Source organism: Hakea prostrata, chromosome 1 (assembly GCF_041222555.1).
Source record: "Hakea prostrata isolate BN-2017 chromosome 1, UWA_Hpros_2, whole genome shotgun sequence".
NCBI classification, from domain to species: Eukaryota; Viridiplantae; Streptophyta; class Magnoliopsida; order Proteales; family Proteaceae; genus Hakea; species Hakea prostrata.
The window spans coordinates 3398080-3414119 of NC_142600.1; the positions used below are offsets into that span (position 1 = coordinate 3398080).

Genomic DNA, 16040 nt, shown 5'->3' on the forward strand with positions numbered 1-16040 from the left:
TTTTTTATTTATTTTTATTCTTTGAAGCATCTGGATGGGCAAGAAATGATTCAAGCAGATAATGTATCAATATTATTTCCTTGCTTTGTTATTCATTTTTTGATATATACTTTATATGTGGCTTTTTGCATTGGATTTGCAGATTAAGGCAATGAAGGAAGTGTACTTGCTAGAACTAACTGAAATTTACCAGAAGATTAATGTCCGAATCCAGCAGGTACCCTGTTCTTTGGTCATTGGATTCCTCATTACATGTTCTCCATACATACACCGCAAAGTTTTAATTGTCACGAAAACAAACTTACCTTCTGCTTAATTTTCTCATTTAGCTGCAAGATCATACACAGCAACCAAAGTTGGATGAAATTGAACGATTCAAATGTCTCATGGGTTCGCTGGAGCGCATGATAACCTTCTTACAAGTGCCGAAAAGTAATATTATACCCACTCACAAGGACAAGCTGGCTCAATTGGAGAAGCTGATCCTTAATCTTCTTAATACATGTAGGCCAAAGAAACCTATTTCTTCACAAATGCACCTTCAGGCACCTGGTGTGCATCCACACTCCGTGAAGCAACAAACGCAGCAGCAGCAGCAGCAGCCACAGCTACAGCCACAATCACAATCACAGTCTCAACTAACTCAGTTGCAACAGCATGACAACCAAATGAATCCCCAAAAGCAACCAATTAACATGCCAGCTTCAGTAACATCACTGCAGCCAACATCTGTCTCTAGCATGCAACATGGTTTGTTACCATCTTTATCAGATCATTTAGGGATTCCAAGCGGGCAGCCAAACATGATTTGTTCACTGCAGCCTACTTCTAACTTGGAGTCAGGGCAAGTAGGTTCATTGAGTTCATTGCAGCAAGGCACTGTCAGTTCTCTTCAACTGAATACTGTGAGCATGCCCCAACAGGCAATCATGAACACACTGTCACAGAGTGGAGTGAATATGTTGCAGTCTAATATTAATAACCTTCAGCCAAGTTCCAGTATGCTCCAGCACCAGCATCTGAAGCAACAACAGGAACAACACTTGATGCAAACACAACAGCTAAAGCAGCAACTTCAACAGCGCCAGATGCACCCGCAATTGACTCAACAGCAGAAGCAACAGATATTATTCCAGCAGCAAAAGAAGCTGCAACAACAGCCACAGCAGCAGTCTGCACCATTGCAGGCACACCAAATTCCTCAGATTCACCAGATGAATGAAGTCAATGAGTTGAAGGTGAGACAAGGCATAGGTGTCAAACAAGGAATTTTCCCACCACACCACTCGGCAGGCCAGGGCTCAACATATCACCAACAGTTGAAAACAGGTTCACCATTTCCCGTTTCCTCTTCCCAACACCTTCAAGCTGTGTCCCCCCAAATTTGTCAGCCTTCATCCCCACAGATTGACCAGCAACGTTTGCTAAGATCACTTTCAAAAGCTGAAACACCTCTGCAGTCGACAAACTCGCCTTTTGTTGTTCCTTCTCCTTCCTCTCCTATGGTACCATCTCCTACTCCAGAGGATGCTGGGAAACAAATTTCTGGTGCTTCTTTGCTCTCAAATTCAGGGAATGCAGGATATCCGCAAACAGCCATTGCACTTGCCCCTCCCCAGTCCCAATCCCTAGCCATTGATACACCGGGTATATCAGCTTCTCCATTGCTCGCTGAATTTACCAGTCAGGATGGAAATCATGGGGCTGCAGTGGCAATTGTTTCTGGCAAGTCAGGTGTTACAGAGCAGCCTTTGGAGCATCTACTTAAAGTGGTTAGTTCATCACATCCATCCAAATTTTTGGTTTGTGCAGTGGTATCCTTCTGGCATGGTAGACAGATTTATTTTGGATACTTACGTGGCTGTTCCCTGCATACAATGTCTGATTAATGAAAAAAGTAGCTTTTAGCGGTCTTTTAACTTTTTTAAATTATCAGGTTAAATCCATGCCATCTGAAGCTCTCTGTGCCTCTATCAGTGACATTGTATCAGTTGTGAGTATGATGGATAGGATAGCAGAATTAGCACCTGGTAATGGATCAAGAGCTGCTGTTGGGGAGGATTTGGTAGCTATGACAATGTCTCGTTTGCAAGAAAGGAACTTCTATTTACAAGATGGAAGTGCAGCAACAAAGAGAATGAGATGCAACACAAATGCTATGCCCCTGAGTGCTGTATCATCAGCTGGCAGTGTTGATGATAGTCTCAAGCAATTAAATTGTCTTGAAACATCTGACTTGGAGTCAACGGCAACATCAAGAATCAAAAGACCCAGACTTGAGGTATGTTGTATCTTATTCTAAAGAATTTGGTGATTAAAACTGCTAGTGAAAATTGTTTTTATGTGTTGCAACGCTTGTTATTATGTACTCTCCATGACAGTTGATTAAACAACCTTTGCGAGGAAAGTCATGTTTGACATTATGTGTGGTTTCATGTTGGAACAATATCTGCATTGTTGGATAAGTTCTTGTTTTCATTGTCTTTTCATCGTAGATCCTACTTACTAGTTAGTGCGACTTCATTATTTTGTTCACTTGCCCATAATAGAAGTATTTGTCTCTAGAAGGAAAAAAAAAAGATTAGATAAAGTTGAATGCTTTATTTCTGTAGTTTGACTTCCTTGATCACTGATCATTGTATTAAAATGAGAAAGCCTTCTAAGTTTTGCGCTGGGAAAAAAAGGGGACATAGTTTTTGGTGACAGGAGGAAGACTAGTCCTTGCAACTGATCTTGCCAATTTCTTCCAATGTTCTCTAGAGCAAAGGACCCTCCTTCATGTTCTCACTTGTGTAGTCTGTGTTGTGTTCACCCTTGTTTCATCCTATTAGCTCTAGTCTCTACCAATTATCTCTTCCTCCCATAACATCGGTGCTTTCAGCCTGGATAAGACCTAGGAAGGAGCATTTTATGTTCCTTGTCAGCTCTACCTCATCAAAAGGCATGAGCTTGGTGTTGTTAGAACTTCTAGGGTTTTTCTCAAAACCCTAAACAATAATAAAACCATGTAAGAACTAGAATGTGATATAATATGTTAGGAAGTATTAGGCATACCTTACACCAGACTTATATTGAAGAAGATTGATGCAAACCTTGAATACCAAATTTGCAGAATGACGAAGCCTTCTCCAATCTCCTCGTTTGTCTACCGTACCTCTTTGTTGTGGAGAGAGAAGAGAACAAAAGAACTTGAGAGATTGGAGGGACCCCATCATAGCTATTTATAATAGCAATCCCAAACCCTAGTCCACTTCCACAATGGACCGGTTTGGCCCATCTCAAACCTAATGGCAGTGCATCAGTCCGAAGTGTTGAGACCCCCATCAATTATTAACCCTAGTATTAATCCAATCCCATATATTGCCTAGGATAAACCTAACAATCTCCCACTTGGGCTTGATTAATTACTCTGTTACGATAAATTGATGTGGTCATGGAATCTCAATCACAAAAATTTGCCATTAATCCTTGATCCAGTTAACAAGTTCACTAATGTCGGACAATAATAGAATATATGTCTCATCATACAACATATTTCTTTCTATCAGTCACAACAGAAGTTTACTTACTAACTAAACCGAAATGAGATGAACAAGGAATATTCAACAATTGTGATCACATAAACGACGTTATTCCTCGTTGATCCCATACCCTTGAATATCGTTATATTCATAGGTTGCCTGGAACACCGTCACATTCAAGGCCAACACACATTTAGGCTCAAGGCCATGGTCAATAGTCAATCCGTCAATTATGACTAAAGCCACATTTGGACAATGGTAAAATTACCATTTCCAAAACATTATAACAACGAAGCACAATTAAATGCATGTATGCATCAAAATATCCATAAGAAAAATAATTCCTTCATCTATATATATATATATATCATCAATATCAATTCATTGACTCCTACTGAGTTGTCCCACTAAACAAGCATAAATTTAAATAATAATAGATCATAAGATCAATCAAACTATCAAATAACAGTGATGTGAGTGTAAAAATTTAATCATCAAAATGTAAGAACTACTAAGAGAAAAAGGCTTCATCCCCTGTATTACTCTTTCTTCCCATCCTAGTCTTTCTTTTCAAGCCAAGATTTACGTGCATTATAGTCTCTTAAAATGTCCCTTTTGATCACACCAGTAACACGTAATATCATCATGGTTCTTCTTTTCCTTGTTATAAGGATTATACTTGTCTTTCTTGAAAGAAATTTGTTTGTTCTTATGAAACCCACTAGCAGATGCCTTGTTGTCTTTAATCAGATTTATAGTCTCGATTCTTGTCCTTTTCTTGTTGCTTTCTTTTTGAGCACATATGAAATAAGGTTTTTCATGGTCTTTTCCTTTGTCTGCGCATTGAGTGAAGTTCTTAGCGTAGCGTATGACTCTGGAAGAGATTTGATAGCTAGATGAATTAGAAATTCATCATTGATCCTTGTCCCAAGATCTTTTAATTTATTTGCAGTAGAAGACATCTCCAGAAGATATTCTCTAATACTTTTCGTACCATCAAATGTAGATGAAGTCAGCTTGGACATCAGTTCTCTTTTTTCACCCTTTTGTGATAACTCAAACACTGCTTTTATCTTTGCAAGATATTCTACTGCAGTGTCGTTCATCTCTACACTGTCACGCATGGATTCAGGGATGGGCTTTTTCATTATAATTAAACTTTTCTTGTTGGTTGTCACCTGTTCTTTATGCTTTAGCTTCTCCTCTTGCAGCGGAAAGATCAGCGGGCTTTGAGTTGTGGACATAGCACTTCTGTCAATAATAGGTGCAGTTAAAATGGTCTATTGGATATCATTCTGGTCCATGGTTGAGTTCAATAGACTTTGAACTTCTTACTTCTGAGTTTGTTAATGTGATGGACCTGTAAAGTAGGGATAATACTCAGAAATTGGGATAATGTTAGTGTTGTAATGTGAGGAATTGCTCCTCTAGAAGTATCTTATTCACAAGACCCCAATAGGGTATTTATAGTTACAACCTAGTTAAGTCCTATACTAAGTAGGAAAAGAAAATATAGAAATAAAACTCAAGACTTATGAGGAAACATAATCCTATTCTAATTAGGAAACCTTAGTCCATGTTTTCAACGCTCCCCCTCAAGTTTGAGCGTAGATATTTATTATGCCTAACTTGCTCATAATGTAATTGAATATCTTCGTGCTCAAGCTCTTTGTGAGCACATCAACCCGTTGCTTGTTTGAAGTAAGATAGGTGATATGGATCAGCCCAGCCTCAAGCTTTTCTTTGATGAAATGTCTGTCAATCTCCACATGCTTAGTCCTATCATACTGTACTGGGTTATGAGTTATGCTGATTGTTGACTTATTATCTGAGTATAACTGTATAGGAACTTCCAACTCTGTCCCAACCTCTTGAAGCAGCCCTTTAAGCCATAAGTACCTCACAAATGCCTTGAGCAATCGCCCTAAACTCAGCCTTGGCACTGGACCGCGCAACTACAGCCTGTTTCTTGCTTCTCCAAGTCACAAGGTTACCTCCCACATATACACAATACCTAGAGGTAGACCTCCTATCATCTGGACATCTTGCCCAATCTGCATCTGTATATGCCTCAATCTTCAAATGTCCATGAGTTGAAATTAAAATTCCTTTTCCTAGAGTAGTCTTCAAGTATCTCAAGATCCGATATACTGCATCCAAATGTGAGGAATAGGGATCATGCATATACTGGCTAACAAGACTAACTGCAAATGTGATGTCAGGTCTAGTGTGAGATAGATAGATCAACTTTCCCATTAATTTTTGATACCTTATCTTGTCAACTGGTTCTCCTTCCTTTGCCTTCAAGTGTAGGTTAGGCTCAATAGGAGTCTCAGCAGGCTTACATCCTAGCATTCCAGTTTCCTTAAGAAGATCAATGTATACTTCCTCTGGGATAGAGATACACCACTAGTAGAATATGCCAATTCTAAACCTAGGAAATATCTTAGTTTTCCCATATCTTTGATCTCAAATTCAGTTCTCAAAAAAGTCTTTAATGCTGAAATCTCATCATCACTACTGCCTATGATCACAATATCATCCATATACTAAAAGTATAGTAGTGTGGCAACCATTTCTTTTAATAAACAAAATGTGGTCTGCATTGCTCTGCTTATAGCCATTAGATATCATTGCCTTATGGAACCTTCCAAACCATGCTCTTAGAGATTGCTTCAGCCCATATAAAGCCCTCTTTAACTTGCACACTTTCCTATAAGCCTCTGTAGTAAAATACCCGGGTGGTATATCCATATATTTCTCGGAGTTCTCCATGCAAAAATGCATTCTTCACATCTAATTGTTGTAAACTCCACCCTTTATTAATTGCACATGAAATAATAGTACGAACTGTGTTCATCTTGGCAACAGGGGCAAATGTCTCCTGGTAGTCAATGCCATAAGTCTGAGTGAAACCTTGGCCACCAATTTTGCCTTGTACCTTTCAACAGTCCCATCTACCTTGTACTTGATCACAAACACCCATTTGCACCCAACAGTATGCTTTCCTATGGGCAAAGTCACAAAGTCCCACGTTTTGTTTTTTTCCAGAGCTAGCATTCCTCATCCATAGCTTCTTTCCAGTTTGAGTGAGATAATGCCTCCTGCCAAGTGTTAAGAATAGAAGTAGAGGACAAAGAGGAAATAAAACTTTGAAATTCTGGAGATAGAGACTGATATGAAACATAATTGGAAATAGGAAGTTTGGTGCAAGTTCGAGGTTGCTTTCTTAATGCAATTGGTAAGTCTAAAGTAGGATTAGAAGAAGGGTCAAAGACAGACTCACCTGGAGGAACGAATTGTTCAGGGCCAAGAACCAAAGCTTTTGACTGGCTTGGTTCAGAAGGGGTCACTTGTTGCTTTTTTTGATAGGTCTTTAGAGGTCTACTAGTCTCCCCCTGTATATCATCCACCAGCTGTTCCTGTCCGATCATTCCATCTTCCAAAAGAGGATCATCTGTAGGAATCTCAGGAGAAATATCGAAAGGAGGAATCAACATTGGAACCTCTTCACTAAAACTCTCTAATAAGCCCCTGATATCAAGAGTCTATATTCGACAAGGAAAGCACTCCCAAGGAAACGATTGATAGTTTGAAGAGTGAAGAGAGTCCTGTCGTTTTCAGCAGAGTCCTACTGTATTCAGGCGACTGGAAAATTTGAAGCATGAAGAGTCCTTCTGCGTTAAGGTTATTAGAATTAGATTTAGAGAGTCAAGAGTCATAATACATCTAGGTTAGAGTTACATTACAGTTAGGTTACTTTTGAAGAGTCCTACTCGAAGTAGGCTGATTTTGTTAATTAATTCGATAGGAATGTAATTGCTATAAATAGGGGGGAGGATAAGTAGAGAGGATATAGAGAGAAAAGTTTATGGGAGAGCCATTGCTCTTGGGTAGTCGTAGGAATCACCTACTGCTAGTAGAATTTATTGTTTCTTATTCAACTTTTATTCAAAGTCCCTTTTTTCTTCTTGAGTTATTCCACCTTGTTAAGTAGCCTCATTCAGGTACCTAACACTCTCCCCCTGAAGAGGTGTAGGGGAAAAAAAGGGAATTTGTTCCTGGAACACAACATCCATAGAGACGAGAAAACGATGAGAACTAGGATGATAACACTTATACCCCTTCTGTGTAGGAGGATAACCCAAGAAAATGCACTTTAACCCACGAGGATCTAACTTTCCATGAACATGGTGGTTCCGGACAAAGGCAACACATCCAAAAACCTTAGGTGAGAATGTAAAGACTGTTGTACCTAAAAGAACCTCAAGGGGACAACGTTGGTCTAAGACTCGGGAAGACATTCGGTTAATTAGATATGCCGTAGTAAGAACGGCTTCACCCCAAAACCGAAGAGGCACATGCATAGAAAACATAAGGGAACGTGCTACCTCAAGTAGATGTCTATTCTTGTGTTTGGCAACCCCATTTTGAGGTAGAGTGTCGACGCAACTAGTTTGGTGTATGATGCCATGGTTTGCTAAGTAGGAAGGGAATGCGCCACCCAAGTACTCAGTTCCATTATTCGTACGAAGGATTTTGATTGTCGCCCCAAACTGAGTCCTAATCATATTATGAAAATTTTGAAAGCACGAGAAAACGTCACTTTTTTGGTGAAGTAAGTAAACCCATGTGGTCCTAGTACAACAGTCGATAAAGGTAACAAACCATCTATTACCAGATACAAACACGGTCCGAGAAGGACCCCAAACATCAGAGTGAATGACTGAAAAAGGAATTTTACTACGATTATCTGAAATAGGGTAAACATGCCTGGTTTGTTTGGCCAAAATACATGCCTCACAATAAAAATCATTTAAATTGCACCTTTTAATCAGATCAAGAAATAATTTGGACAAAATAGGTAAAGGAACGTGGCCAAGACGACTATGCCACTGTAATAAGGTAAAAAGTGCAGGGGAGGTGGAACTAGAGACCGTAGAAAGAGCTGATGGGGACCCATCCATTAAGTAGAGCCCCCCTTTCTGTCTACCACTGCCAATCGTAAACGCTGTTTCCAGGTCCTGAAAACACAATGAGAAGGAAAGAAAGTTATTTTGCAGTTCATATCACGAGTAAGGCTACTAATAGATAAAAGATTAGCCGAAAACTTAGGAACATGCATGACATTACATAAGGTAAGAGAAGGCGAACAGATAATAGATCCTTTCCCAAAGATAGGGGAGAGAGACCCATCAGCCGTTCGAACATCCTGAGCAATAAGGACAGATGAATAAGTATGAAACAAAGTAGATGAGCCTGTTATATGGTCGGTTGCCCCACAGTCGATTACCCAGGAGGGATATGTCAAATTGACATCGTGACAACCAAAAATACCTGTGGGGATTTGTGGATCAACAGAGGGATCAATGACAGAGGCTATACTCGTACTGGAAGTATAGACTGGAGAAGATGAGTCAAGTCTGGACATCAATTGGCGAAGGTGTTGGAGCTCATCTGAGGAAAGAGGTGTTGGAGTACTCAGGGTGTCAGAACTGGCTTGATTGCAGATGTTTGATTGCTGCCCTTGATTCCATTTCTACCTCCTCCACGGGAATTTATTGGACGTCCATGCAACTTCCAACAATTGTCCTTTGTATGCAGGGGCGGACCTACTAAGGGGCCGTGGGGGGCCATGGCCCCCCCCGGATTTTTCAAAATTTTGATTAATTCCCTTCAATTTTGGATTTTTATATTAATCTTCTTCATTTTTCACTTTTTCTCTTGTCACATGTGAAATGTCACTATTTGGCCCCCCCAAATATCGAGAACAACTTAAATGTAAAATAATGGGTATAAAAGTCAATCTCAGTTAAAAACTAATTCCTCAATTCCTATTTATTCTCCCCATTTCTCTCACACATCTTTTCTTCCTATTTATTCTCATCTCTTTCTATAAACGTGGACTAAAGGAAATTTTTGAAAAAAAAAAATCTTATTAGATATTTAAAATGTCATTTATAATTAGAAACTAATTCCTCAATTCCTATATTTTCTCATATCTCCTCTCTCCTCTCTCCTCTTTTTTTCCTAATTATTCTCTTATGTTTCTTTCTTCCTATTTATTCTTCCCTTTTATAAGCGTGGGTTAAAGAAAATTTGGGAAAAAATCTTCCCCACAATTAGGTACTCTTTTTATTTATCAATTTATTTATTGTTTTTTTTTTTTGATTTTATATTCTTTGTTTCTTTATTTTGTCTACAATTTTTGCTATTTGATTTTATATTATAAATAAAATGTCTATAGTTAGTAAGGTATCTAAATACCATTGGTTGCATTTCTTACATTAAAAATTTTTTTTGGTTTGCATCTGACATTTTAGGGTTGAAGACGTGTATTTTATTTTTTTTGTTTGTATTGATGCTTTAATTTATCTACATCTTGTTGAAAAAAACTATCATTATCACTAATTTACCTATTTTTATCAAATATGTGTGTGCCCCACAAAATATATGTGAGTTTATTCCTTAATATAATAAAATAATTCATACGTTGGACCCTCAATGGGTCTTAAGGACCCATACAATATGTGTAGCGAAAAACCATTGGTGCTTTCCCAACTGACTTCCATTCTTGCCCCCCAATATTGAATCCTGGTTCCGCCCCGTTTGTATGACGCTCTTTTCCACAATACTCGCACTTTACTGGAGGGTGAAAATTACCAGAACTAGATTTATTATTGCCATAACCAGCCACCAATGCAGATCTATCAGATGTTTGAGTGTATACCATAGCTGTCCTTCGACTGTCCTCGGTATCTACCATGGCATAGGCTTGAGCTAGAGAAGGGAAAGTCTCTTTCAAAAGGATCTGTGCGCGAATTTGATCAAATTCTATATTCAATCATGCCAAAAAATCATAAACTCTATGTTTATCTTCCCATTGTTGATAGGCGATAGCATCTTCAGCATTCTTCGGTGTAAACTTCCCATAGAAATCTAAAGTTTGGTAATATCCTCGAAGAGTGTTATAGTATGGAGAAAGGAAGGTCCTTCTGCTGTAACTGATTGATTTTCTGTCTAATTTCAAAGCACTGTGCATCATTGCCAACTCTGGAGTATGTATCTTTAGTAACTTTCCAAATAGTTGCCGCATCAGGAAGGAGGAGATAACTCTCTGCTATGCTAGATTCAATGGAGTTGATGAGAAAACCCATGACCAAGCATTCATCTGTATACCACTTGGAAAGTTGCACACCAGTGTGGAAGGTTTTGTAGAAGTCCCATTAAGATGGCCAGTAAGACCACGGGCACCAACAGCTAGGGAAACTGAACGAGACCATCTAAGATAATTTGTCCCATTAAGTTTCACAGTGGTTATCTGAAGCGAAGAAAACTCACGATCCTTATGAATGGAAGACATGGGAGACTCTTCAGATGTACCAGATAAAGGAGATATGGGATCAACCATAATTGCAAGGAGAAATTAAAAAAGTCCCTGAACTTTTCAAAATTTATGAAAAAGTCCCCTAGAATTGTTGCAAATTGCAAAAAAATCCCTGAACTTTTTAAGAATTACAAAAAAGTCCCTGAAATATTTTCAAAATTACTCCCATTAATTCACGTGAAAAGCATCTCCTCAGGTTACCTCCAATTGGTATATTGTTGAATCAAAGTACACCAGGAAAGACTGGAGGGACACAACCGGTCCGCTTAAATACCAGACTCCTTAGACAAAATTTTCCTAGACATGCACTTAATCACCCAATATACAGTTCCAGGATATCCGAAAAGAAAACAAACATGTGAATATCGACTTCAAAAAAAATTTCTACAGCAACTCTGTAGGATAAAAACAAAACTTGCTCTAATACTATGTTGTAATGTGAGGAATTGCTCCTCTAAAAGTATCTTATTCACAAGACCCCAATGGGATATTTATAGTTACAACATAGTTAAGTCCTATACTAAGTAGGAAAAGGAAATATAAAAATAAAACTCCAGACTTATGAGGAAACATAATCCTATTATAATTAGGAAACCTCAGTCCATGTTTTCAACAATTAGTAAATGGGATAAAGTTAATAAAGCGGCTGTAGTTTATAAGCTTATAAAGTGGGGATAATATTAATAAGTGGTATTAGTAGTTAAATTGAGCGTTTTGAGTTAGATCAGTTTACTTAATAACTAAATAGGATTCCTTTTATGAGTCTACTTAAGAATTTTAGAAGGTCTATATGCATGTGATACATCGTTATCAACTAGAGATGTTTATTCGTATTGAACATGGGATTATTCTAAGTGTTTTGGTGGTTATTGAGTAGTTGCATATGGGAATTTTATCTCAAACCTAATTTCTTTTGTTCCCAAGAAGATCAATTTAATTGTTCTTCCCTCCCCTATCATCAATCTGATTTCCTCCCTTAACATTGTAGTTGCTTGCTTTGCTTCATATCTGATCAGGTATTTGATTATTAGCCCTGCTTGCATCTGAGGTCCTTTATCGGATTTTCTGATTCCAGTCACATTTTGAAAATACAAAATGCAAACACAATATTCTCTTTGATTCATAACAGCTGCTTGTAGTAGAGGATGGTTCCAATTACCTTCCGGTCCTCTTGGCTAATGGGATGGCAACAATGATCCACATATCCTCCCCCCCCCCCGCAGGAGAAAAGTTGAAATGAGATTTTTCATCAAGTTGGCAATCCGTAGGCTAATGATTGGCTGAGGTGCAATTGTTCAAATTTATATCCTTTCTGTGCACTGTTCGAACTAATATCCTCTTTGTGCACACATTCATGTGTAGGTATGCATACCAAAGAATCTTTGTCATGTGTTAGACCTCCCATGATGCTCTGTGGCTATGATTAGCAAGTGTCATAAGCCATCCTTGCATGATATTTTGTTTGGTGTATGAATAGCATGATCTTGGTTTATCATGCCCTTCTGTTTGACCATGTTCAAGGCCAGGTAGAGAGGGGTTATTAATCAGGAGTTGGTTTACTTGTCATTTTGAACTTATTCCCTACCCTGATCCAGCAGATCCAGTAAAACCTTTCTTCTTTTAACTAGACTAGCTTTCACAGGCCAAAAGGGGAAAGAAAGGATGAAAAATAGGTCTGGCTTAGGATCTATTTAATTGTAGAAAATTATGTGGATAGATTTTTATTCTACTCAATAATAATGATGGAAAATCATAAACTAAATAGGTAGTATGGGCTTAGGATCTTTTTAATTGTAGAAAATTATATGAATAGGTTTTCTTCTACCTGATAATCCAGGAGCAAATCATAGGGTAAACTTGGGGCACTCATCAAATCTGCTGTGGGATTAGCCATAGCTATTTTCATTCGTAGTAACCCTGGAATTCCAAATTTTTAAGAGAAACATTGGATGTTTACCATGTTATTTACTTTGGTAGGGGTACATTACAAAAAATGATGAGACTGGGATTATAATTTTGAAATGAGATACAGTTGTGACATCCCACTTACTGCTTTGGCTGAGGACTGAAATCCATGGGGATTCTGGTATTTTATTGTTTCTGTTATAGTGCTGCTGCGATGTGACTTGTCACTATATTGTAGTGCCCCTCTCCTCCATTTATCAATAAATGAATAGGGGATGGGGGACTATTACATATACCACCAGGGAGGGTCGACCTTGTGATGTGACGTCTTTACTAAGACGTGTTGGTCATTGCCAACTGAGCCAACCCTTTGATGGTAAGTTTGTTCTTTATTTTTATTGACACAATGTTTATCGTGTAATGAACTTCCCCTCTTGGAGAGCGTCCAACTTTGTTCTTTTGTATTAAATGAAAAATGTTTTACCAAAATGATGAATGATGGGACTGCCCCTTTTCACAGGCAAACCATGTTCTGTTGAAAGAGATTAAAGAGATAAACCTGCAGCTTGTAGATATTGTGGTGGATATCAGCAATGAGGATATTGACCCAACTGCAGCCTCAGCTGAAGGTGGCGAAGGAACTGTTGTCAAATGCTCCTTCATTGCAGTGCCTTCATGTCCAAATTCAAAGTCACAGCACACTTCATCACAAATGGTGAAAGCTTTGACATCTATAATATCCGTTTAATCTTTCAATTATTTTTGTATCTTCATTTTATTTTGTGTTTTTATGGCTATGCAGTTCCCAATTCTGCCTTTAAGGTTGCTTGTCCCCTCAACTTATCCAAATTGTTCTCCTATGCTACTAGACAAATTACAAGTAGAGCGGAGGTGAGTGCAATAGGCATTATGTTTTCCATTTATTTCCTCTTTATGTATGATTACCATTCTGAGAAACTGAGTGTATGATGCATCTAATCCAAAGTATCCATGAGGTGTGACTCATCCCAATTGGATGCCAGTCCAACAGGTTTCCTGCAGTGAGGATTCTAATGAAGTGAATGCAGATTTGGCTATACTTTAGGACAACTTTCATTTATCATGGCTTATCATATTTACTTGTATTATTTGTGTATGATTTTGTTTAAAATTCCTCCCACCTGATTTGATCTCTTGGTTGATGGCATGATGCCCACTGGTGTGATATAGTAAGGAGTATGAAGATCTCTCAGTAAAAGCGAAGTCTAAGTTCAGCACATTCCTCCGCGGCCTTTCACAACCAATGTCACTGGGTGAGATGGCAAAAACATGGGGTGTTTGTGCTTGTAAAGTTGTCAATGAATATGCACAACAGAGTGGAGGAGGAAGCTTCAGCTCTATATATGGTACTTGGGAGAACTGCGTGAGTGCTGCTTGACGTTCTATATTTGTGTTTTGATCCAATGACTTGCTACGAAGGGGAAGTGGTTTGCGGCAGAGAGACGAAAGATCCTCTGTACACTATCAATGATAACTGCTGCTGATTGAACCATTTGAGGATAAAATGGTGGACTGACTGTCATTATTTAATCAGAAGCATTGCAAGCCCAACGAGAGTGCTGTAGCTTGATGCCTGATTCAAAACTTTAGTTGAATGGTGGTAGTTCATCTTCTGTGCTCTCTTAATTGTAGTGATGATGCAAGGTGGTCTCTTGTCTCTGAACTGGTTACACCCATCTTTTTTCAGTTTGTGATTGATTCTATACATAGCAACGGTGAAGTATCCTAGGTGGGTTTGCTTGTAATGCTATGACAGTTGTGGGGTTATTTATCGCTCACGCATTTTAAGGATAAAGGATGAACTCTATAGTTTTTCAAGTATTTTGTTGCAACTGTATATACCTGTAACTATTGATTTTCCTATTAACCCCCTCCTCTTCCCCAAAAAAGATAAAAAAGGCAAGTATTGATTTTTCCTGAAACCTTTTGTGAGAAAAGATGATTCCAATATCTAATGCAGAAAGCCAGAAACACTTTCCGTGTAACTTTTGGAATTACGTCTTTCCAAATCCTTGAACGGCCGAAACTAATCAATCAAACAATTTTGTTGGTGAGGGCCATTGTTTCTCCCCTTATTTATCCGGAAAGATTAAATTCTCCCTCAAATAAAGAAAAATTGAGAAAAAGATTTTTGTATCATCTTTTATTGAGATTTTATGATACTGGTTATATAATTCAAATTTCAGAAGAGCCTTGAAAATCTATGATTATCCAGAAAAGGTAGAAATCAATGATTATCTTTATCGACTCAATTAATTTCACTAAGGACAAATTTATCGTAAGCTTATTGGTCCATTAATTGGAATTGACTTTCTGTGTTTTTTATTTTGTCTTGTTAAAGGTTGAAAAAGATAAAACATGCAACCTTCTTATCCTATCATTATAGGGTTGTTCGGTTGATAATGATCAACAATTATTAGTGAATGACTCAATGATTTTGATAAGATTTTGAGAACGTCATGATTTTGATAAGATTTTAATTCTCTTTGATGGTACAGATAATATCTTCTCCCTATGTATAAAAAAAAAGTAACCATGTAACCCCAAACAAGAGAAAAAGAGGAAAAAAAAAAAAAAACCTAGGCAACCTTCTTTGAAAAACCCTTCTAATTTACATCTAGCTGCCTTGCAAAATCCCATCTAATATCCATTATAGTAACCTTCCGTGTTGCTCCAAATGGATGATCAGTTTTCTTCTTTTTCTTTCTTTTTTGCTTTCATTTTGAGTGTATTGCTCCAACATCCATTGACATGTTGATGCCCATTATCTTCTTTCTTCTGTTTTTCGCTGTTGTCTATTTCACTGCAATTTGCAAAACCTATTCTTCAGATCTCATAATCGTCCTTTGATTGTTAACAGAAACTAATAAAAGATGCACGAGTGAAAATAAAATACTTAAACCTCCGTAATGGTTCTTTCTATTGCATTCCAATTCATAAATTCATCAAGATAAACCATGAAGAACGACGGTTACTTTATATGTAGAATAGAGAAATTCATAGGATCAACAGGTGACCCATGAAGAGTTTGGGTTCTCAATTTTAGACAAAATTGAGTCGATGGACAACTAAATGATTAAGACTGATATAATCTGAGCAATGTGGAGTTTCATTTTTATTATGACTGATATAATAATGCTTCCACCATCCACCATGACATAACACTTTTAATTAGTTTTCAATATAAT

The 16040-nt window shown here is 37.9% G+C and overlaps 1 protein-coding gene across 1 annotated transcript in view; it reads left to right on the top strand.

The window, feature by feature from the left end:
• The window catches only part of LOC149026707 (mediator of RNA polymerase II transcription subunit 15a-like), a 42934-nt gene extending 28134 nt beyond the window's left edge, over positions 1–14800 (top strand). Inside the window, 6 exon segments of the mRNA XM_089155532.1 lie at positions 143–217; positions 330–1772; positions 1937–2281; positions 13334–13528; positions 13616–13704; positions 14023–14800. Coding sequence (XP_089011658.1) covers positions 143–217; positions 330–1772; positions 1937–2281; positions 13334–13528; positions 13616–13704; positions 14023–14230 — 2355 coding nt within the window. The 3' untranslated portion in view covers positions 14231–14800.
• Positions 14801–16040: the final 1240 nt, after the last annotated feature.